Source organism: Ovis canadensis, chromosome 5 (assembly GCF_042477335.2).
Source record: "Ovis canadensis isolate MfBH-ARS-UI-01 breed Bighorn chromosome 5, ARS-UI_OviCan_v2, whole genome shotgun sequence".
Classification (NCBI taxonomy): Eukaryota; Metazoa; Chordata; class Mammalia; order Artiodactyla; family Bovidae; genus Ovis; species Ovis canadensis.
The window spans coordinates 75,750,383-75,774,279 of NC_091249.1; the positions used below are offsets into that span (position 1 = coordinate 75,750,383).

The 23,897-nt window shown below is 38.3% G+C and overlaps 1 protein-coding gene across 4 annotated transcripts in view; it reads left to right on the plus strand.

Moving 5' to 3' along the window:
- Positions 1–204: 204 nt before the first annotated feature.
- G3BP1 (G3BP stress granule assembly factor 1) overlaps positions 205–23,897 on the plus strand; it is a 29,315-nt gene continuing 5,622 nt past the window's right edge. Inside the window, exons 1-11 of one of the 4 annotated variants that reach the window (XM_069592451.1) lie at positions 723–1,152; positions 9,845–9,901; positions 11,676–11,792; positions 12,885–12,997; positions 15,218–15,299; positions 15,728–15,901; positions 19,628–19,718; positions 20,500–20,593; positions 21,576–21,777; positions 23,000–23,101; positions 23,602–23,713. In XM_069592451.1, coding sequence (XP_069448552.1) covers positions 12,903–12,997; positions 15,218–15,299; positions 15,728–15,901; positions 19,628–19,718; positions 20,500–20,593; positions 21,576–21,777; positions 23,000–23,101; positions 23,602–23,713 — 952 coding nt within the window. In that variant the 5' untranslated portion in view covers positions 723–1,152; positions 9,845–9,901; positions 11,676–11,792; positions 12,885–12,902. Of the gene's footprint in view, positions 491–518; positions 1,153–9,844; positions 9,902–11,675; positions 11,793–12,884; positions 12,998–15,217; positions 15,300–15,727; positions 15,902–19,627; positions 19,719–20,499; positions 20,594–21,575; positions 21,778–22,999; positions 23,102–23,601; positions 23,714–23,897 lie in introns of those variants that run through there. The other 3 variants (XM_069592453.1, XM_069592450.1, XM_069592449.1) reach the window with 3 other exon arrangements.

Here is a 23,897-nt window from a genome sequence, read left to right on the forward strand (position 1 = left end):
TTTACTTCCCCAAAGTACACGGGCCCCACCTTGTGGAGCAACCGCTCCTGCAGGGAGAACTGATCTCCGCCCAGGGGAAGACGTTTTAACGAATGGGAACGGCCCCACATATTTATTGGCTACAATGGACATCGATCAAGTAACTTCCCTCCCTCCCTCACACCGTACCCTTCACTTATTGGCCTCTCTCAGTGCCAATTCGTTACTAGGGAAACGAGCTCCTCACAGTCTCATAGGCATGAGTTAAAGCCAATCAAGAGCCACGCCTTCATCCTGAGTCAGTACCCAATTGCTGCTCGAAGAGCTCAGAGGACGCAGTCGGGATTGGCCACCAGCCTGGCCGACCTGGCCGCAACAAGTTAGGCTGAGTCACCGTTATATAGCCCGGCGACGGAGCACGCGTGTGTGCGGACGCAGTTGCGTGAGGGGTTTTTTTACCTTTTGCCGTGCCGTGGAGCAGAGCTTGTTCCTCTCCCGCTCAGCCGCGCAGGTAAGCTGGAGCGTGGGCGGGGCTGGGCGGCCCCAGGACGCGGACTAACTGGGGCTCTGATGGGAGGGAGGAGAAGTCCGAACGGCGACCGCGCCAGGCGCGCCCACCGTCCCCCCCCTTCCCCAACGGCCGCAGGCGCGCGCGGCGGGCGCCCGGGCGCGCGGCGACTCTCCGCCTCCCGCCCCCACTGGCCCGGCGCGCGTGGCCGTGTCTGCGTCCGCCGCGTGCGCGTGCCGCGCCCAACGGCCACGCGGGGGGAGAGCGAGCCGCGGCCGCCGCCCGGGCCCCAGGGTGATCTTGGGGGCCTGGGGCCCCGCGCGGCCGGATCGTCAGCTTTTCCCGCTCGCTTTCCCCGCGCGCTAGCGAGGCCTTCCTCCTTTGGTGGGGGCTCCTCCTAGACCAGAGGAGGCTTTTCTTTGATGGTGGTGGTGGTGCGGGAGGGGGAAGGTGAGGCACGAAAGTGCGGTGAGAATTTTTCGACACTGGAAGCCGAAATGCTGCTCCTAGGTTTTCGAATTTTTTTACAGGGAGTAAAGGGGCAGCGAGTTTATGGGTATTGAGTGATGATAATAACTAACATTTTTCTAAGCCCTCACTATGTGCCAGGCACTGTGCGGAGCAACTTGTGTGTTTCTTCTTTACTCCTGAAACGCCCTGATGAGGTAGGTACGGTGATTTTCCTATTTTTACAGCCAACTCGAAGGCCCAGAGGTGGAGTGACACGGTCAGAGGTACACAGGCCATGAGGGGCAGGTATTTGTTTGAACCCAGGCCTTCTGACTCCTAGTCCCCGAACCTGCTTCATTCTTTGTTCCAGCGCTCTGTGCGGCCACAGGGTATCTTTGCCCCCAGAGCTCTAGTCCCTGGGGACAACCGCAGCCTCGGAAGACCGACTGCAGAGGCATTTATTTGTACTTGAGCCACTTGCAGGGTTTCCAGGGAGAAGAGGGTTGGACGTGGGATTATGACAAAGGGTAAAGGGTTCCTTTCTGCACATCTTCCTACAGGTTTGCTGCCCTAAATGCTTTTGGGGAAAGTGTAGAATAAAATCAGTACGTCCAGGTGATCCTGGACAGTGTTCCTCCTCGGATTTGATCCTTATAGCCTGAGGATGGGAAGTTATCACCAGCAGGAAGTTAGGCTCTGATATTAGATCTTGAATCTTTTTTTCCCTCCATTTTTTAATTGGAGCAAGGTTTTGAGAAAGACCTTCCACAAGATTAACTTCCTCGTTTTATGTAGTTGAAAAAAATGAGGTTGCAGAGCGGTGAGGTTCAGGTCTGGCCAGCATGTGTAAGTGAAATTTTGAAATTGGAGTGGAAAGCTTGGTGCCCACTTACAGTACAGGCTTGACCCTCTGTGGAGCCTAAGCTGGATGAATTAGGGGTGATTGCGGTAAACTTCTATGGGTGAAAAGCTTTTGTCTTAATACATTTATTTAGTATTCTGTAGACGCTCCCATTATATGCAAAGAAGACACCTTCAAAAACTTGAGTGTAAATTTTTCTAGTAGAGTTACATTTGAGATTTTTCAAAGCTAGTTTATTCCTTGGCTTAATGAAATAATAAATATTCCTGTGTTGCAGGTCTGAATCATTACTTGGCATCACAAATGTCTCTACTTGAGCTAAAGCTGCAATGAGTTTTGGAGCTAACTGTTCCGATTTAATTTTCATTGAAATGACTGTCAACCTTTTCCTTTCTCTTTTTAAAATCTATTTTGTGTGTGCAGACACTTTTTAGAATTGACCTTTATATAAGAATTTTTTTGCTGCTAAGTGAAGTGAAAGTCGCTCAGTCATGTCCGACTCTTTGCGACCCCATGGTCTGCCAGGCTCTTCTGTCCATGGAATTCTGCAGGCCAGACAATTGGATTGGTAGCTGTTCCCTTTTCCAGGGGATCTTCCCAACCCAAACCCAGGTCTTGCACATTCAGACATTCTTTGCTGTCTGAGCCACTAGGGAAGCTCTTATTTTGCCACTAAAGGGAGCACATGATTCACATCTTTAGAAGTAAATTAAAAAGCTTTGAAACACTTTTGTGTTTCCATTTACCCAGTAATTTCCATATTTCTTAACCGAAAGTAGCAGTAAATACAGGATCAAAATATCTTATGAATAGATTGTTAACCTTTGTTGGTGTTTTCCTGAATGGCAGATAGCTTGGAGTAGAACATTATTTTCCTTGGAACTTGACTGTTTTTAAAATTTATATATTAAAATTTTTTTTTGCCTGTGCTGGCTTAGTTGAGGCATGTGGGATCTAGTTCCCTGAGGAGGGAGTGAACCTGGGCCCCCTACATTGGGATCTTGGAGTCCTAGCCACTGGACCACCAGGAAAGTTCTGGAACCTGCCTTCTTGTAACAATTACAGTTACCTGCATTTAGACACCAGTTAATTAGTAACATTTTAAGTTATCGAATGTTGAGACACTGATGACCAACATTTAAACTGTTAATTTGAGTCCACTAATTGTTACTTGAGGTAAATATCAGACTGAAAGTTTGTGCATTAAATGAGGGAAATTTTTGCTAGTTTCCCCTTTAGATATTTTAAAAAAATCTCTTGACTTCAGGCAAATAGGTTCCAGTGGGTAGGAATATGAAAATGTATTTCACAGATTGGTAGCCTCGTTGATGACTTGTGCTTTCATTTATCTGGAGCAAATTAATTGAAGCAAATTGTGATAATATAAGACTTGTCTGCCTTCCAGTCTCTCATCCAAACTAGAGATTACTTTTGTTGTTAAATCCTTTTAATATAAGCTTTTGTACCTCTTCTAACTGGTAGAAAAGTAGGTAGTTCTTTGTTCTTTTATTCAACTCAAGTTTGCTGTTCTCAGCTGACAGTCTGTTAAGGGAACATTAGATTTGGTAATGTTTCTTGGTGACCTACTTCACAGCAGGTTTTGGTAATTTACATTTTAAATAATTTGTTTTAGTATTTTGCCTAGAAAGTAAAGGGCAGAAGTTAAGTTTTAAATTTTTATAGGTTTGTGAACTGTCTATACTTAAGATGGATGGGACAGTGTTAAAAGATGAAATTTGGTATAAAGCCTGCATGTGTGCCCTAAACCAGTTTTTCTTTTTGCCAGTTTATAACATTAGTCCCTTGATCACTCAACATTTTGCAGTTAGATTTGTTTTTTAAAATATTTCAAAATTCAAGTATAAATTGTATATTCATTTAATTGTGCTTTAAGACTGCCTTGGCAAGGTTTATTGATTTTAAAAAGGAAGATGATTGTTAAAGTAGGTAGGTAAGAAAAGGTTTTTTTCCCACCTCTGGCTAGTCAGTTTTTAACAGCTATAGGACATTTAGTACAATACTGTCCTTCCAGCCATGGAGTTAAATTTGAGGTTCAGCAACTATAATCACTTGTAGTTGGTGAGCATTCTGTGGTGAACAACTACATTTATGTTTTTAAATCTCAAAAAATCAGCATTCTGTTTATTTTTATCCTTAGTCAGGCCATCTGGCTTTGGTTGGGAAAACTTAATTGCAAACCTGATGATTAGATGAAGAGGGTGAAGAGTTAGGAAAAATTTGCACTTGAAGACTGGGAAGAGGAAGCTTTACAGAGCAGAAAGTAATTAAAAGTTCTCTTGAAGACTGTGGTCTTTGTAAATAAAATCAAGGCTTTAGATGACATGAAGTGATAGGTTTCCACGTCTGACCACTGGCCAGTCTTTTATGTCATATTGCTTAGCTGTTTAGCCTGTGTGATGTATTTCAGATAGTTAATAAAAAGCAAATACTAGATATAGTTCATAGAAAAAACTGGCTTCTTGCATGGGACCCACTTTGACTTGGTAGGAATGTCATCCTTAAGTGGCTGTGTGGCAGCATCGTTGCTTGTTTGTATGACCCTTTATGTATTTTTGAAGCTGTTTCACACATTTTTAGGTGTTCTTATGTGTTTGCTTGTAAGACCTAGAGCCCTGTAACCCAAGTAATTGTCTTAAACTATTTTGTAAAGCTTGTGGTATACCTAGTAGAGATATGTGCTAGATATATTTCCTTATTTAAAATTTCAAGGTTTTAGAATCTTGGAAGGCATCAGTGGCACCTGCCTTTTTTAGTTTTTTTTTTTAACCTGCCTCAAGTATACCCCATGTTTATCCACTGTCTTAAGCTTACTCCTGGCTTACATTCACCTTTTATGAGATCTAAAGCATAGGAAATTCATGTTTAAGGAATTTGATAGACGAAGTGTTATAAAGGTATTTTTTCATCTTAGGCCAGATTTTTGCTTAATTGTAAATCTAGTTGACTGGGTTTTACTGCTGGATTGTGGGAGGGATATTAAAAACCAAGAAAAGTTAGTGAATTAAATTTCCCAATTCTTAAGTTTTTTTCTCTTGGGGGTAACTTGTTTTTGAGGTAATTTTAGATTTACAGGGGAGTTGGAATACAGACATGTCTTGTATACCCTTCACTCATCTTGCTTGTTAGCATCATACCTAATCATGATGCATTTATTGACAGTAAGAAATTGATGTTGATAAAGTCCTGTTAACTAAAGGACTGACCTTACTTGCATTTCCTTAGTTTTTCCACTGGTGTCCTTTTTTCTGTTTCAGAACCCAGTCCAAGTTACCACATTGCAGTTAGTTCTCCAGTCTCCCTGGTTTCGCTCCTCTGATCTGTGCCAGTTTGTTGTATTTTCTTTGTGTTTAATGACTTTGACACTTGATCTCAATTTGAGTGTACTTGGTGTTGGGTAGACTAAGGTTATAGATTTTGGAGAAAATACCAGAGGTGATTGAGCCTTCTCACCACGTCCCAGGGCACATAATATCAATTCTGGTTGACTTTAACCTTGATCACTACCTGGTGGCTACCAGGTAGTATTTCTTTCCTTTGCATTATTTTCATTAGAAGCTAGTCACTAAGGAAGGAGAGCCTTAGAATTTGTGAACATGTATTAAAGCTGCCACTGTAGGTAACTGAACATTTTTGGGGGAAAACACTTAAGCAGATACTCTGTTTCTCTAGTTTCCCTGCTAAATTTTCTCATTTTTTAGTAGACGTTGCCTGCAGCTCTTGAGGTGTTCTCATGGTGATTCTATATTTCCCTTGTTTTTTCTACGTTTAAAATTCTTTTGTAAGAAAAGTGTCTGTTCTCATTTAAAAAAATTACTTATTTGGCTGTGCAGGGTCTTTACACAGGATCTTTAGTTGTGGCTCTGAACTCTTCATTACGGCATGTGGGATCTAATTCCCTGACTAGGGATTGAACCCACGTTCCCTGCATTGAGAGCACAGTTTTAACTGGTGGACCACCAGAAAAGTCCTGCTGTATTTTTTAAGAATGTCATTTTCCCATTTTTTAAACACTTTACCCATTAATTTTTAGATTTTTAGTTATTTTAGGGGGTTGTAATCCAGTGTTCTTCTAACTTATTTTTGCTTCTTATTACTTTATTGCTTCAGTTGTTCTAGTTTTGACTTGTGTCCTTTTGATTGCCCTTTTTTTTTTTTTTTTTTTTAAGCGTTTCCTTTGTCAGGTACTTCAGACTCACCTGGTATTTTTGCCTGTCCCATTTCTCTAATGAGTTGTCAGGAAGAGCTTAAGAAGGAGGGTAACAGGTGGTGAATGTGAGGAGTTTGGAAAGTAGATTGAACAGTAGTAAGTTCAGTGATGGTTATGCTGCTCTTGCTGTGAGCTAGAGTAGCTTGGTTTCTGCAGTAGTTTCTCTGGTTCCTGGAAAGCATTTTTATTTCTCATGGTTAAGCCAGATTTCATGTGTTTGAATACATAGCATAGCCTTGCAGCAAACTTCACAATAGTTTAGTACACTTACGTTAGTAGACAGAAACCCTCACTGTTTATTTCTTCTTAGTGTTTTTGATAGGTATTACAATAGAGTAAAAAAATTCCTTAAATGTCTCTATCTCAGAATTGACAGTTAATATTTTGCATCACTTTTTAAAATTTGCTGACTTTCCTATGTAGGTTCCCATTCTGCTCTCTTCTTGTGAGACAATCTTTGGTCTTTCCAAGCCGTTATATTAGTGGGTTAAAAAATAGCTTTATTGAGGTATGATTGACATACAGTAAACTGCACATACTTCAAGTGTAGAATCTGACAGCTTTTGGTGGTGTTTATACCCATGAAACCATCACCACAGCCAAGACCGCAGTGAAAATAGCACTTATCCCCCAGAGTGGCTCGTGTGCCTTTGCCTTCTCTCTCTCTCTCGTCCACTCCCCCTCCTCCTCTGCCCGCAGGGATCCCTTACCTGCTTTCTGTCACTGAAGATCAGTTTATACTTTCTAGAATTTTTATATAAATGGAATCATACAATATGTGCTTCTTTTTTTTTTTTTTAATTGCTGACTAAGGCACAGAGGAGCCTGGTGGGCTGCCGTCTCTGGGGTTGCAGAGAGTCAGACACGACTGAAGCAACTTAGCAGCATTGACTGTTCTGGTCTGTAAATATACAACAATTTGTTTATCCATTCACCTGCTGGTAGAAATTGGTTTGTTTCCAGCTTTTGGCTATTACAAACAGAGCTTCTTAAGAAACTGCCTAACTTTTCCAAAGTGGTTGTACTGTTTTACATTCCTGCCAGTAGTATTTGAGTGTTCCTTTTCCTCAGTATCCTGGCCAACACTGTATGCTGCTGCTGCTGCCAAGTTGCTTCAGTGGTGTCTGACTCTGTGCGACCCCATAGACAGCAGCCCACCAGGCTGCTCTGTCCCTGGGATTCTCCAGGCAAGAACACTGGAGTGGGCTGCCTTTCCTACTCTGCAACACTGTATAGTCAGCCTTTGAAGTTGTCACCCTGACAGATATGTCAGTGGTACTTTACTGTGGTTTTATTTTGCATTTCTGTAATTACTGATATTGATGTTCAGCATTTTTCATAATTTCTTTGATGAATTGTCTCTAGGTCTTACACTAATTTTTTATCAGGTTATTCAGCTTTGAGAGTTCTTTATATATTCTGGATACAAGTTGCTTTCCAGATATTTACTGCAAGCCTTTGCCTTTTCATTCCCTTAATAGTCTCTCTTGCAAAGTGAAAACATTTTTGGCCGCATCACCCAGTGTACAAAATCCCAGATTCCTGACCAGGGATCAGACCTGCACCCCCTGCATTGGAAGCAGTGAGTCTTAACCACTGGACCTCTAGATAAGTCCCTGAAAGGTTTTAATTTCAATGGGAGTTCACATTATCAATCTGTCTTATTATAGAATACATTTTTGTTATATCCAAAAATGACCCGAGGTCATTAAGATTCTCTTTAGAATTTTTATAGTTTTTTAGGTTTCATCTAAAACTATTGAGTTAAATTTTAATATACTGTGAAGCTTGAATTGAGGTTGTCTCTGTATATATGGATATACAGTTATTCCAGCACGATTTGTTGTAAAGAATACCCTTTTTCTACTGAATTGTCTGCCCTTTTGGAAATCATTGTCTATTTATGTGTGAGTATATTTTTATTTCCAGACTATTTAGAAAATATATTTACCTGTGTATCTGAACAATGTACTATTTTACATATACTGAATACACTTAAATGTTTCAGGGCTATCATATAAGTACGTATTTGGCAAGTGACTGTGTTTCTTAGATATAGTTCTTACTGACTTAATATGACTGCTGTAAATAGGGTGACTTTATATTGTAGTTTCCCAGAAATATCAATTGTGTCACTTTTTAATCTTTTAAGTGCCTATGTGACTATCTTGGGGCTTCCCAGAACCTGCCTTCCAGTGCAGGAGACACAGGTTGGATCCCTGGATTGGGAAGATCCCCTGGAGTAGGAAATGGCAACCGACTCCAGTAATTCATGCCAGGAAAATCCCGTGCATAGAGGAACCTGGCAGGCTATAGTCCATGGATACAGTCCATGGGGTGGCAAAGAGTTGGGCATGACTGAGCCACTGAGCAAAAATATACATGATGCTTTGTTTATATTTTTTAAAGAGTAGAAATTTTTACACTTAACATAGTGTGAACACACTAAAATCATTTTATCTTCACGATGTATGTTTTAAAAATTAAGATAACTAAGACGAGCACTTGATTTGGTTTTACAGTTTAATTGGACCAGTTACATTCTGTGGGCATACAGGCGAGTCTTCCTATGTGGCATTCATGAGTGGAACAGTGTTGTCATCAAGTCAACCTAGAAGTTCAGTAAAACATAGTTTTATATTAGGTGCTTGGGCTTTTTGTAGTCCAAGGGTATTCTACAAAATTATTCTTAAAGGAGATAATCCTGTTTTTATTTTGCTAGCAAAATGGTTAAGGAAATAGTCTTCTGGGTGACAGAAAATGGTGGAATGTAGAAATGTTTTCTTTTGTTACAGTTTATAGTTACAATATCAATATATTGTAACAGTTAATATTAAGTGCTTACTACCATACACTTAGTTCTTGCAGTTATGATTTTAATTTTATGTATTTATTTTTATTTTTTTTATGATTTTAATTTTAGAGATGAAAGAACTGAGGGGCACTAGAGAAATTGTTTCTAGCTCAGGGATACAGTAGTGGATATATTTCTAAGTGGCCACGTTTTCCTTTACTTCTTTAGAACAAGAACTGTTCTGTAATTCCTCTTTCTCTAACCTAGGACCTTTAAAGTATTTCTTGAAAAAGTAAGAGAAAGTATAATTTTTAAAATACGTTTTTCTTATCGCCTATACCCCTTTTGGCTTATTATGACATATGACAGTCACAACATTACAAAGTTGGATATAAAATTAGTGGAATGTAAACTTGAATGGAAGTGAGTGATTTCTTCCCTTTCCCTTTATTTTTGCCAGGTCCTGTTTCTTTCATCACTGATCTTTCTAGACTACATTGATTTCCGAGTGATTTGTAATATATGCCCCCAAAAGTTTATCCTTTAGATCTGAAAGCAGTGTTAAAAGAGAGTGATCTCCAAATTAGATATATTTGGAATGTTCAGCAGACTTACTTATTTAGTCTTGGGAGAGTGGCATGTTATATTTTAGGAAGTCTCCCAGTCTTCACATCAGCAGGAGGCAGGAGGATTTGCTGTTGATAATTAACAAGGATAAGACTGTCTAGTTTAACAATTTCTGATTGTGGTACATGCTTCATAGTCCAACCAGTAATGTATCCATTGGCTTGTGCTGTTATATAGGTAACAACCAGAATCCATAATCTTCTAAATTTGCAAAAGCTCTTCTAAAAGGACATAGTGTTTCAGGAGTATTTAATAAATAAGGGAGGATCTTGAGAAATTTTTAGCCTATATTTTCATTGGTATGCATAGTTTCTAATTATAATAGATCAGGAACTGATAAAACATTAATTTTTCTGAGAAAATGCAATTTGATTTTGTTTGCTTTCATTATTTTAGATAGAATTTCAAAGAACTGAGAGTTCTAATGAACCAGGGTGAGACTATTCTCAGAAGGTACGATGTTAACATATTCCTCATAGCTTCTGTTTTATGTTTGAACTATAAGTGAAGATGGAGATTTCAGAGAGCTAATTTACCAAATAAAATTTTTCTGATGAGAATTGATTGAGTCTCATATAGACTAAATCTTTTGGGTTCAAATGCCAAAGTTTTCTTTTTTAAGTTTATTTTCAGCTGGGCTGGCTCTTCTTGCTGCATGTGAGCTTTCTCTAGTTGCAGTGGCTTCTCTTGTTGTGGAGCACAGGCCCTAGTGCATGCAGGCTCAGTAGTTGTTGGCTCGCAGTCTCTGGAGTGTGGGACCAGTACTTGGGCCCCACGGGCTTAGTTGCTCCTCAGGATGTAGAATCTTCCTGGATCAGGGATCGACCCCGCATCCCCAGCATTGGCAGGCAGATTCTTAACCTCTCTACCACCAGGGAAGTCCTATAGTTTGTTTTTTACTGGAAATGCTGACATTATTCACAAAACTTGCAGAGTATGGTCTTAGATTACTGAAGAACTTCCCCAAACATTTCGTAGTCATTGGTGCTGTTGGGTGTTCAGTATTCTTAATTACTCTACAACATTTTATCCTTTCAAGATTTTTTTTTTAATGTGAAAACATTTTTATTTAAACTTTTGAGGCATAATTTCCAAACCACAAAATTATAGAATTTAAAAGTTCAATTTGAAAAGATTTTTAGTTTTGTACAATAAGCCATCACTCAAATGCGTCGAGTCCTCTCATCCCGGGCAGTTCCCCTCAGGTCCTTCCCAGTCTGTTCCCTCTCAGGCAGCTTAGATTTTTTTTTTTCTAAGTATCTTTGCTTAGTTTTCTCTTTGACTTTTTCTTAATCATTGAAAAAAAAATGTTTCTGCTGTCATAATCTGAATTCTGGACAACCTTGACAGTTCAGCCTGACAAATGGATGATCAAAAATCTGCTTTGCTTGTATAAAATTCTAACCAAAAAGAAAAAAAGAAGATAAACCTCTTTTGTGATGAAAATGATGAATGAAAGAAAGCTTTTTATTCATGAGTGTGTCAGATACAGTTTTGGAGCTAGAAAGTTACCTAAGAAATGGTCTCTTAAGAAACTTAACTCCTAAAGGAAGCTTGCAGCCTTCTTGCAAATGTTTTTATCTGACCATGACTTATGTAGAATTCTTGAAGCCATTTGCTATTTTAAGAATCAGTCCCCCCTCTTTATTTTAAGCATTGAAGCAATATAGTTTCTTAGCACTAAAATAATGTGTATTCTGTTACTTTTTCTTTTTTTCTCAATTATTGAGATACAATTGACAGAAGTATTATTTTTAAGTACTGCTACCATTTCGCTTGAACGGATTGGTTAATATTTATTATAGATGAGCTTAAAGGAGAAACTTGAGCTGTAGTTTCTGATTTAATGGAACCACATAGTGCTTATAGTGTGAATATCATCTTTGGGAGTCTGCAAGACTATGTGAGGTAATCCTGAAATAAAGTATCATCTATTTGAAACATTTAAAAATGCTAATTGAGCCCTAGTTTGCCAGATACTCAATTCTATAAACTGTTAACTAATAAGAAACTTGGTGAATAATAGAGATTTTTCTGAGAAGCTTCAGAATTATAATAGTTGAAGGAAAAATAAGTCACAAATGAAGTTAAGATCAATTTGCTATATAAATATGAATATGTTTCCCTTTCTTGGTTTTATGGCAGTGACCTAAGATAAAACATTGATGATAATGGTGTAATCAAGCTGATGGAGTTATTATTATTTTTTTCAATTTGAATTATCTAGATAATCTCAAAGGGAAAGGAGAAGTTGTAGATGTGGTCTGTAAGTTTTTCTTTTTCTTAACCTTTAATTTTGTAACCTGGAGGATTTTCATCATTTTGCGTGAGAAGATTGAATGTGGTAAGCAGTATTTGATAAAGTATTATTTAGAAATTTATAATGAAACTACTTAGCAGTATCAAAGGATACAGTTAGATTGATGTTATTAGTCTAGTTTCGTAGAGTTTGGTGAAACAAGTAATAAAGGGTACATGTAATTTAAGAATAATGCTGTCATAGACTAGTGAAGGATAGACATCTCCACATCCTGCTTGTGCAAGAACCAAATTCAATCCATTTTGCCCATTCTTTAAGAAAACTGTAATGCAATTTCTCTCATTTCTTCTTTATGCTGTAGTTAATTATACATACCTCTCTTTGCCTTTATGTTTATAAAGTTCAGGGTGATTTTATGTCCTCAAATGAAAAATTGGGTGATCTCGTGCCAGATACTTTTTTGAAAGGGTTTTTAAAAGTAGTGAGCGACAGTATTTGAAAACTTACCATGTGCCAGGTGCCTTTTAAAATATTCCAGTGCAGTCAACTTAAAGTCTTAATTTTGAGATGGCAGGGATTATTTTGTTGAATAAAAACATCTTGCTTGTTACTTTTTGCCTGTTTTCATATTTTGATCTTGTTATAAAATAAACTAAGCAAGTTAGAATTTTTTAAAGGTAGTAAAATCTCTGATTTAGACTAAAAATGTGATATTGTGTATCTGTATTGTCGCACTTGAACTTAATACTGTCACAGTAGTATGTTGTAATGTTACAGGTGGAACACTTTTTTCCCCAAGTGGAACCCTCTTAATTGAGTTTACTAGCTTGGGAAAGTTGAAATGCATGTTGCAAATATGTACCTTTGACGTTGTTATGTTCAGTTTACAAAAATTGAATATTGGGAATAATGCTGAGTTAATTCTTCGTAGGGATATTTTTTTTCCTCATAGCATTTGTCTGATTACAGTAAATTTGAACGTATAAAATCTCACTGGTCTGTGTGGGTTTGCTTTGTTTCTTACAATGTTTATTCCTTTTAAAATCCAAGAATTGCTGAAGTGATCGTTTTGGTCTATTGAATCAGTCTCAGCTAAATGATTCAGTCTTCGCCCCTGCTCCTTTCTCCCTATAGTTGATCTATCAGGTAGAACATACTTGATTTTTTTTTTCCCAGGTTGAATTGACCAAAGCAATGGTTATGGAGAAGCCTAGTCCCCTGCTGGTCGGGCGGGAATTTGTGAGACAGTATTATACACTGTTGAACCAGGCCCCAGACATGCTACACAGGTAAAATTTTTTTCCCTGAGTATCACCTAACTCTGTGTTTTAATGAGTATTTAAGATGCTCTTATTCCCTCAAGAGGGAGGAGACATATGTATACCTATGGCTGATTCATGTTGATATATCACAGAAACCAACACAATATTGTAATTAACCTTCAGTTGAAAATAAAAAGATTCTCTGATTTATTACGTGCTTTCTAGGGTTGTTGCATAAAAATGCTTTGTAAGTACCAAAAAGTGATGGGTATTCAAATTGTATAATAGTAGAATATGTAAATATTTGAAAATTAGACCAAGTTTCCTATATATTTTCAGAAGAATAATGCTTTAAATATAAATATATTTGTACTTTTGATTTATTTATTTTTTTGCTTATTTTCTCTTGGTGAACCATGAATTATTTAGTTATGAATGTATTGAAGGTATAAGACTGTTTGTTTTCTGACATATTTTTTGTGTTAATATGCTTTAAAAAATTAGGACGTACTTTTTTTGTGGAAACGATTTGTTGTAAATTAAATGTATGAAATAAACATGGGAGTCTTTAGAAAAACAATGCTAATTTTTCTGTGTAGATGCAAATATTTTTATTATGCTGTGTGTTAGCTATAATGTTATCTTACAAGGATAGTATATGTATCATTAATTTTAATATCCATGAAATTTTTACTTTCTAAAAAAATTGTTGTGTTACTTCACTAATGATGAATATATAAGTTGCTTCCAGTATTTCTTCCTATAAACAATGCTGCAGTGTAGAAAACTCAGTCTATTTCTGTGGAATTATTAGACTACTTTTTAGAAATTTCAAAATGTATGTGTAGTTGTTGGACCAGAACTAATTTTTCTCCTTTACCTTTCTTGATCTTTAAAAAAAAGGCAGCTCTTAGTGTAAGGTCTTGGGGAATAATTACCTTCAATTCACAGGTAAAGACACTAAGGGCTTAAAAACTTGCTGGTATTTACAGGACTATTGAGTGAAAGAGTAAGTCTTTAAACCATAAATATCCCCCTTTTTTGTTATTTTTTGGTCAATTGTATTCTTTGCTTTTAGTAGTTAGATACATTCAGAATTTAAAATGGAGTAGGAGTTGAAACTAACCAAATATATTTCTTGTCACTGTTGTTACTTATTGATTCTAACACATGTATTTTTTCACATTTAATCTCTGAGGTACATTTTAGATACAACAAAAAGTGGATTAGCCAGCAGTGAACTAAGTGGCTGGCTGATGTGGAGCCTTTTAATAACTTAAAAAGTTGAGAGGTAGTTTGGGTATCCCTAAGGGCCCAGATCTGTCCCTTTTTTGGGGAGCAGGGGGGAAACAGTTAGGATAGAGAAAAATATGGGTTGGTTTGTGAAAGATTGTTTGTCTAGAATACAGGTGCCAAGAAATCCTAATAGTGATTATCCCCGAGTTAAGGCATTGCGTGTGTGTGTGTGTTGGCAGGGCTGGGGCGGAAGTTGTTGGCACCTTCCTAATTCAGTATTGATGTAATGAAAACAAAACAGTTGAAGAAATAGGTGAATTAAAGGTATGGAGAATTAATTAAGTCTGAAGCTCCTAATGCATCAGCAAAAATAGAACTCCTTAAACCCTTCTGCCTGAGTTACTGGGTTTTAATGGGAATTCATCACATGCATTCTCATACAGAAAAGGATTCTCCAAGACTACGGAGAGAATAGCTGTTTAGTCTTGTCCAGATCTTGCGACCCTTTGGATTGTAGCCCACCAGGCTTCTCTGTCCATGGAATTCTCCAGCCAAGAATGCTATAGTGGGTTGCCATTTCCTTCTCCAGGGGACCTTCCCCACCCAGGGATGGAACCTGAGTCTCCTGCATTGGCAGGTGGATTCTTTACCACTGAGCCACCAGGGAAGTCCATAGATGTCCTTATCTATATCAAGACTACCTCTCTTCTCCATGAGTGAAAACAGGAACTTGAGTGTTATGTGGCCTTCCTGAGGTGCACTACAAGATCCCTTCCAACACAATCATTCTTTCTTGAGACCTGGAACATGTGACTTGCAAAAATTCCTTGATCAAATTCATTCCCATTCAGCAAATGTTATGAATGTAGGGGGTGGATGCATACAAAGATGAGAAAGAAAACACATTCGTGCCTCCAAGAATGTACTAGTGAAGCAGATGGGTTCAAACATGAACAGTAAATAGCTGGTCTTAGGATGCTTACAGATGACAAGTATCTTTCTGTTTTACAGGTTTTATGGAAAGAACTCTTCTTATGTCCATGGGGGATTGGATTCAAATGGAAAGCCAGCAGATGCCGTCTATGGACAGAAAGTAAGCATAACAAGCTTTATGTAGGCCATAGAATTGAGGTGGATACATGCTTAATGTTTGTTGATATTTGAAAATTAAAATTATCAACATCTATTTGGAAATTTAGATCTTCAGTAACTACTTGATTTATTAGTTATTGAAAATTTTTTTGTTCATTTGGTGTGATATATTCTGAAGTTTTTTTATGTTTGAAGATAATTGGTTTTAGCATGGAGATCACCTATTGTAAACATGTTTAGATATGTTAATTAAAGACAATAATTTTAAAAAGTCAGGGTGTCACTGGAAATATAGTATACGAAGACAAATTACAGTGGGGTCTCTGTAGTTTGTAATTCAGATGTGCACAGATAAATGCTCTTTGTTGTGTTAGAAAGTTTTTGGTTATTCTTGGAGATTCTGCATTATCTCTTGCCTTGATTCCTTAGGAAATCCATAGGAAAGTGATGTCACAAAACTTCACCAATTGCCACACTAAGATCCGCCACGTTGATGCTCATGCTACTCTGAATGACGGTGTGGTGGTCCAGGTGATGGGCTTGCTCTCTAATAACAACCAGGCTTTAAGGAGATTCATGCAGACCTTTGTCCTTGCTCCTGAGGTATGAAAAAAAAAATTATAAAAATTTGTACATGTCTTTCTAAAGACTAATTTTTGAAATTTTAAATTTACAGAAATAGTACAGTAGTAACTCCTACATGTTATCTTACCCAGAGCCACATTTGTCTACATATTTATAGTTCTATTTTTTGATATAATTCTATTTACCTTGTGTTTTAATTCTAAACTGTTTGAAAAGTAAATTGGAGACATTATGGCTAGTCATCTTCAGATACTGAAGTGAACATTTCTTAAGAATGAGCACTTCATTTTTTAATCAAAGTCAGGAGGTATTTATGGGATTTCCTGGTGGTCCAGTAATTAAGACTTCCCTCCCTCCCAGTGTAGGGGGCCCAAGTTTGATTCCTGAAGGTCTCCTGGAGAAGGACGTGGCATCCCCCTCCAATATTCTTGCCTGGAGAATTCCATGGACAGAGGAGCCTGGCAGCTACAATCCATAGGGTTACAAAGAGTCAGACATGACTGAGCGACTAAGCAGCAGCAGGGAACTAGATCCCGTGTGCCGCAACTAAGACTTGGCACAGCCAAATAGATAAATAAATATAATATTAAAGAAAATTGTGATACGGCTATTCATCTATAGTCCATATTTAAATTTTGATTACTGTTCCAGTGATACAAAGAATAGTATTTTTTTTCCTTATCCAAGATTCAGCTCATTATGACACATTGTGTTTAGCTGTTATGTCTTTTTAGGCTCCTTTAATCTGCTGTAATTCATTAATCTTTTGTTTATCAAGATGTAGACTTAGCAGCAGCAGCAGTAGACATTTTTAAAGAGGACAATCAAGTTACCGTGTAGAATGTGTCAGTTTAAATTGTCTGGTAGTTCCTTATTAGTTTTAGGTTATATGTGTCTTTCAGCATTTGTTATCATTTAGTCCTGTTATTACCAGAGAAGGCAATGGCAACCCACTCCAGTACTCTTGCCTGGAAAATCCCATGGATGGAGGAGCCTGGTGGGCTGCCGTCTGTGGGGTCGCACAGAGTCGGGCACAACCGAAGCAACTTAGCAGCAGCAGCAAAAACACATACTGGTTAGCAGTGGAATTAAGAGAGTTGCAATAACTCTGAAGGACGTGAGATATTAGTTGCTCAGTCGTGTCTGACTTTTTCTTTTTCAGGGGGTCTTCCTGATACAGGAATCAAACCCCAATTCCAGGCAGATTCTTTACCATCTAATCCACCAGGGAACTCTACAGTTTTCTAAAAGGAGAGATGAAGGAGAAGAAAAGAATATGTGTGTGTACATATATATATATATAGCTTATATATATATATATAGCTTCCCTTGTAGCTCAGTTGGTAAAGAATCTGCCTGCAGTGCAGGAGACCCCCGGGTTTGGTTCAATCCCTGGGTTGGGAAGATCCCTTGAAGAAGGAAATGGCAACACACTCCAGTATCCTTGCATGGAAAATCTCATGGACAGAGGAGCCTGGTGGGCTGCAGTCCATGGGGTCGCAGAGTGGGCACGACTGAGCGACTAACATTTACACTCAGTCCTATTATTAGTATTACTTAGCTAAGGTGATGGTCACCAGGTTGACATGTAAAGTTAATGTTCTGAATTTTATCATCAGAATGTAAATAGTGCCTGCTTCTTTTTTATTTATTCTATTTCTGGCTGCGCTGAGTCTTTGTTGCTGTCTACCTGTGGGCGAGCTGGAGCTACTCTATTACAGTGGCTTCTCTTGCTGTGGACTTAGGCTCTTGGTGCGTGGGCTTCAGTAGTTGTGGCTCATGGGCTCAGTTGCTCCAGGGCTTGTGGCCTCTTCCCAGACCTGCATTGGCTCGATGGGTTCTTACCCACTGCACCACCAGGGGATTCCTCGTGGGCTTCTTTGAGACTGTGCATGTACTTATGTTCTTCATCAAACTTGTTAGGTATTAGTTTTAAGCATTCATGAATTCTTGCTACTCTGATGGGTGCAAATGGTGATCATCTACATTTTTTTTTGTCTATTCGTTGGCATTCTACTGTAAGTAGCTTTACCTTTTCTCCTATCTATCATGGGATCTTTGTTTAATAGACTTAATTAATAACTTTTATCGATTTCTAAAATGTCCCAGATCTGCTAAGTGTGAACCCTTTTGAGTGGGTTTGGTTTTTTTGTTTTTTCTGGGGGTTTTTTGGGAACAGGGCACTCCATGGCACAGGAGGTTTCAGGATCACCTTGCATTTTCCCTGCTCTATCCTCCACTCCAGTTTTGGAATCAACTGTTTCTTCAAGGAGTCCTGTGTTTTTTTTTTTTTTGTAGTTATCATGAAAGGACCACAGGTTTATGTTAATTAATTTGCATTTGAAGTTTCTTCTCGCCTGGTCCAAAATGAGCAAAGTTAGGAATCCTGTCTGTGATCTGTGTGAGCATGTGGAAGGGGCTCATGATGACTTGCTCGCTGAAAGTTTTCTCTAGCATTACCCTTAAGATAATTTTCTGTTGAAGGACAGTGAATCTAAAAATCCCTGTCATTTTACTGTTTAAATATAAAATAACTCAGTTTGTTTGAAAAATCATGTGAAATCAGTTTTGTCATGATTTCTTGAGAAGGCTTAGATTATCTGTAGTGTTAAAATTGTTGATTGACTTAAATATGCAAGAAATCATGGGATATTAATAAATTTACTTCTTATCTTTCAAGAGGAAGATTTCAATATTACCTTAGTATAATGGATTGTTTCATAAACTGTCTCATTTAATAATCAAAACTCTAGTATGAGTTCGTATCCCTCATTTTACAGGTGAAGAAACAGTCTTAAAAATCGAATGACTAGTAAATGACATAGATTTCAGCATAAGTGTGTCTTATACCTAGGGTAGGCAAACCTTTTTAGCTATACCACATTTGAGAGCTTGTGTAAGTATTCTTGGATACAGATTTAGGGGATTTTAAACTACATAGTTGGTAATAATGTATTTATTGTTCAAGAAATGATTTGAGATTTCGGCTTTGGCAGCTTAAATAATTGGTCAATTTTTAGATATTCATCTGGTGGTATTTTAAGCACTCGGTATATATGAGTGCTTCTTAACAAACATGTTAAGTCTTAAAATCTTGGAGATTTTAACCTATTTGAGGGTAGAGCAAGGATCTTTTCCACCTTGACTTAAAATTTGAGCCTGGATAATTTTGTTGTCAGGGCTATCCTGTGTAATGTAGGATGTTTAGCGACATCCCTGCCCTCCACTCAGTAATTTTCAGTTCTGCTCCTTGGTGGGAGAGCTGAAATGTCTCCAGAAGTTGCCAAATGTCTGTTGGGATGGGCAATACTGCCATTAGTTGAGAACTAATAAGTCCCTTGGACTGCAAGGAGATCCAACCAGTCCATTCTGAAGGAGATCAGCCCTGGGATTTCTTTGGAAGAAATGATGCTAAAGCTGAAACTCTAGTACTTTGGCCACCTCATGCGAAAAGTTGACTCATTGGAATGGACTCTGATGCTGGGAGGGATTGGGGGCAGGAGGAGAAGGGGACGACAGAGGATGAGATGGCTTGATGGCATCACTGACTCGATGGATGTGAGTCTGAGTGAACTCTGGGAGTTGGTGATGGACAGGAAGGCCTGGCGTGCTGCAGTTCATGGGGTCGCAAAGAGTCGGACACGACTGAGCAACTGAACTGAATGGCCCAGGGTAATTTGGTGTAGGGTAATTTGGAGTTTGAAAAGCCTACTGATAAGTGAAAACTTTTTGTTGGTATTACAGGGCTCTGTTGCAAATAAGTTCTATGTTCACAATGATATCTTCAGATACCAAGATGAAGTCTTTGGTGGCTTCATCACTGAACCTCAGGAGGGTAAGTTACTTGTCTAAATTTTTCTTTGGATGGCAACAGTTTGACTTGGAGAGAGTGTAAGTTTCTTGAATGTTTTCATAATTCTCTGTATTTTTCATTAGTAACTTTTAGTTGTTAACATATAAGAAATCTCAGCAATTTTAATCTACTTGAGGCTAACCACTTAGTCTAGGCCACTGGTATTGATGGGACGCATCGAACTCCTAAGTTAGTAGACAAGTTATGGCAGCAGTAGTAGCATCTTGGTCACAGTTTGTGTAGGACTCTGCAGAAGTTTAGATGGTACCTCCACCGCAGTGGGTGTGTTGCTAGAGTGGAACCCTAAGTTTTAGGAATTGAAACCTTGTAATGGTCAGCATATATAAGATGCTCTGGAGAGAGACTGTATTTTAGTGTTTTCTATATGACTGAGAATTCTAAGTACTTTGTATTTATTTAAGGCTGTAATACAACAACTTTACAGATAAGTACGTTACGTACTGTTGTTCCCATTTAATAAACTAGGGCACAGGAGTCATTTGCCTGATGTCATATAACTAGTTAGGTGGTAGACCATTTGTTGGATTACCTCAGATTCCATGCTTGTAATCCAGACATTAAAATAGCCTTAATTCTGTCCTTAAATCCTGTCTCATGATTTTATCCAGTTGCCCTATTTTCTTTATCTTTTATGTGTATGTACTCGTATCATTGCCTTTTTTTGTCATGATGAACATTGTGAAAGTGAATATATTTGAATTAAGTGAACCACAAAGGTGTTAAATTTTTTTTTCTCATTTAGAATCTGAAGAAGAAGTAGAGGAGCCTGAAGAAAGACAGCAGACACCTGAGGTGGTACCTGATGATTCTGGAACTTTTTATGATCAAACTGTCAGGTAAGGAAAACTTTGTTCATTTGTCCAGAGCTGCATGAAAACTTGGGTTGTGTAGTCTTGTTTGCTGGAGGGCAGCCATGATGCTCAGAGTTGTCTCAGTGATAATTTCCCAGAAGAAAGGTTTTGCTTTTGGTGTCTAACATAAATATATAAAGCATGTTTAATATAGATTGCACTCTGGGGCCTACTTAAATAGTATCCATAAGTAGCTTTTTGGTTCAGTTTTTTTCTTCACTGTAAGTGGAAATAGATTTGGGATTTATCAAGTGTTAATACATAAAGGCATAGCATTAAGTGCTTTGAGAGAACTAGAAGCTGTGACGGGACTGACTTTACTCACCTGGGTTGCTGGTTGAAAATGAAGATTCATTATCCTGCCACAAGCCTACCAAATTAGAAGTTCAGGAGGAAAGCATATGCAGTTTTAAAAAACTGTTCCTATGACTTATGTGGAAGTTTAAGAACTATTTTGAATTACAGCTGATTTTTTTTTTCCTCCAAAATTCCTTGTGTTTTTGGCGTGAGAAAATGTTTTGCTTGTAAAAACCACATGACATTTTAACCATTTTCAAGTGTACTTTATAGTAGTGTGAAGTATATGCACACAGTTGTGCAACAGATATCTAGAACTTCTTATCTTACAAAACTGAAACCATACCTATTAAGCAGCTCCCTTTCCCCCCTGCCCACTGCCTGTTAAGAGTTTTGTGATATGTGATAGGTAAATTGTGATAATTTGAGATTTTGAGAAACAGTGGTCTAGTTCCTTTTGATATGGTTGATGCATTTACTTAATCAGAATCTAGCAAATCTGACTTGCTCATCGAGGGCTTTTCTGAAAAGTTCTCATGTTTAATACTCAAATACATAATTTGTAGATATTTGTGGGAGGAGGGAGCTATTTTTAGGTTCAGGTCTCTGTAGGAATTTCTTGCTAAATCAATGGAAGCAGAATGATATTTCTCAAATTTTACTGTGAAAGCAATGACTTAGAAGAACATTTAGAAGAAGCTGTTGCTGAACCAGAGCCTGAACCGGAACCAGAACCAGAGCAGGAACCTGTATCTGAAGTCCAGGAGGAAAAGTCTGAGCCAGTATTGGAAGAAACTGCTCCTGAGGATGTTCAGAAGAGTTCTTCTCCAGCACCAGCAGACATAGCCCAGACAGTGCAGGAGGACTTGAGAGTATGCAGCATGTCTTCAGTTTTATTCTGCTTCTTTCTGTTGTAAAAAATCTCTCTTCTCCTTTTTTGTTGCTAGGATGACTTTTGTAGGTGAATTTTTGTATTCATTTGGGGAAATTCTTCCATACTGAGCCATACCTTAGATAAGATGCATATTGCTTTATAAAGTCAAAAGTAGTTTTTTTCTCTCCTCTAAGGAAATTTGAACACTTTCAGACAAGAAGTTTTGGGTGCTATATTGTTGCCATATCAACAAACTCTTTTTAATACTACATTCAAATTGCATGTTACTCTGTGCTTGTTACACAAAAAAATGATAGTGTATCTTCAAAAAAATAACATGGCACAGCAGACTTTTCCTGCCCTTTTCTGTGAAACCTAATTGAGGACAACTTTACAGTAGAAGTAGAAACTAATTGTAATACGTTCTAATTAGAATAACTGATTTCAGCAGTTTGAAGCTTCTCAGTTACCTCTCATGAGTCACACCAGGATGACACTGGCTGAACTCACAGAGCCTTTACAGCTGATGCTCTGTGAAGGAGTGTGTTAGTGCTGTATTTATGCGGCCAGGGTTCTTAAACTGTTATTTGTCTAATTAAGTGTCTTGAAATTTTCTGGGCATTATTCTGTGGGAACTGTCAGTAACCTCCCTGGTTTGTAGTTTGCTGCTCTGTATAAAATAGGTGTGTAGGTGAGTAGTAAAGAGGAATGGTGACATGACTGTAGCTTGCAGGTGGAAAATGTTTATTGGAGTGAGAGTAGATGACAAGTTAGGTGATTTAACTGTAGTAGTCCTGGAAGAGGTAATGACATCTTGGATTAGGGTCATGGCAGTGAAGATGGAGAGATAAGAGGTAAATAAGATCTGGTGATTTTGGTACTGATTGAAATTTAATTCAAGAAAATTCTAAAGGTGGTATAATTGGATCACAGAGTGAGAAAATCAAAGGAGGAAGAGCTGGCTTTGGAGGGGGAATTTTCTTGGATTCACAGACTTGAAATTGAGTGGAAGTAGCTGCTCATATTTTGCTGATGCTTGATAAGTCCTAAGGAATTTTAGTACTAAATTTTAAGTGGTGGGGCAAGGAATCTCAAGTTACTTATAAACCATCTTGCCTCTTGAGAATGTGATGCACATATAATGTACAAGAAATCAAAAGCCTAGAACTTTTATATTGTTTTGCTAAGTATTATAACAATTCATGGTGGTGTTCCCTTAGACCTTTTCTTGGGCATCTGTGACCAGTAAGAACCTTCCACCCAGTGGAGCTGTTCCAGTTACTGGGATACCCCCACATGTTGTTAAAGTACCAGCTTCACAGGTGAGTTTATAATTAAATTTGCATGTTAGGCAAATTTACTTATATTTTCACGTAATGTGAATTTAGAGAGGTTTAACAGATAAGACAGGGTTCCCTGGTGGCTCAGTGATAAAGAATCCACCTGCCAGTGCAGGAGACACAGGTTCGATCCCTGGGTCGGGAAGATCCCCTGGAGAAGGAAATGGCCACCTACTCCAGTATGCTTGCCTGGAGAATTCCATGGACAGAGGAGCCTGGCAGGCTGCAGTCCGTGGGATCTTGAAAGAGTTGGACATGACTTGGCAACTAAAGAACAGCAACAGCAACAGATAAGGCAGAGGAGAATGGGTACAAGGTGATTTTTAATGTGTTTTTATTTTTGTTTGTTTGGGTTTTTTGGGGGGAATGGCGAGAGAACTCAAGAATTGTCATTTTCTAGTTCTAAACCTTATTGTTCATTAGAACACTTAAAAAGGAAAAAAAGATAAACTTGCTTTAATTTTGATGCATATATTTTTCAGCCTCGCCCGGAGTCTAAGCCTGAATCTCAGATTCCACTTCAGAGGCCTCAGAGGGATCAGAGGGTGCGAGAACAGCGAATAAATGTTCCTCCCCAGAGGGGACCCAGACCAGGTGAGAGCTCAGAAGGGCTTCTCTCCGCTGCACATGTTGAGGATGAGAGCTTGTTTTGTGAGGGCAGTTGATATTTGTGGGTACTTAGATTTAAAAATACACTGCAGAGTGAATTGAATTATCTGTGTTTAGGGGTAGAGAGAAAACTGCTGAATGGGACAGTTACTGCAGGGTGTCTTCGTTC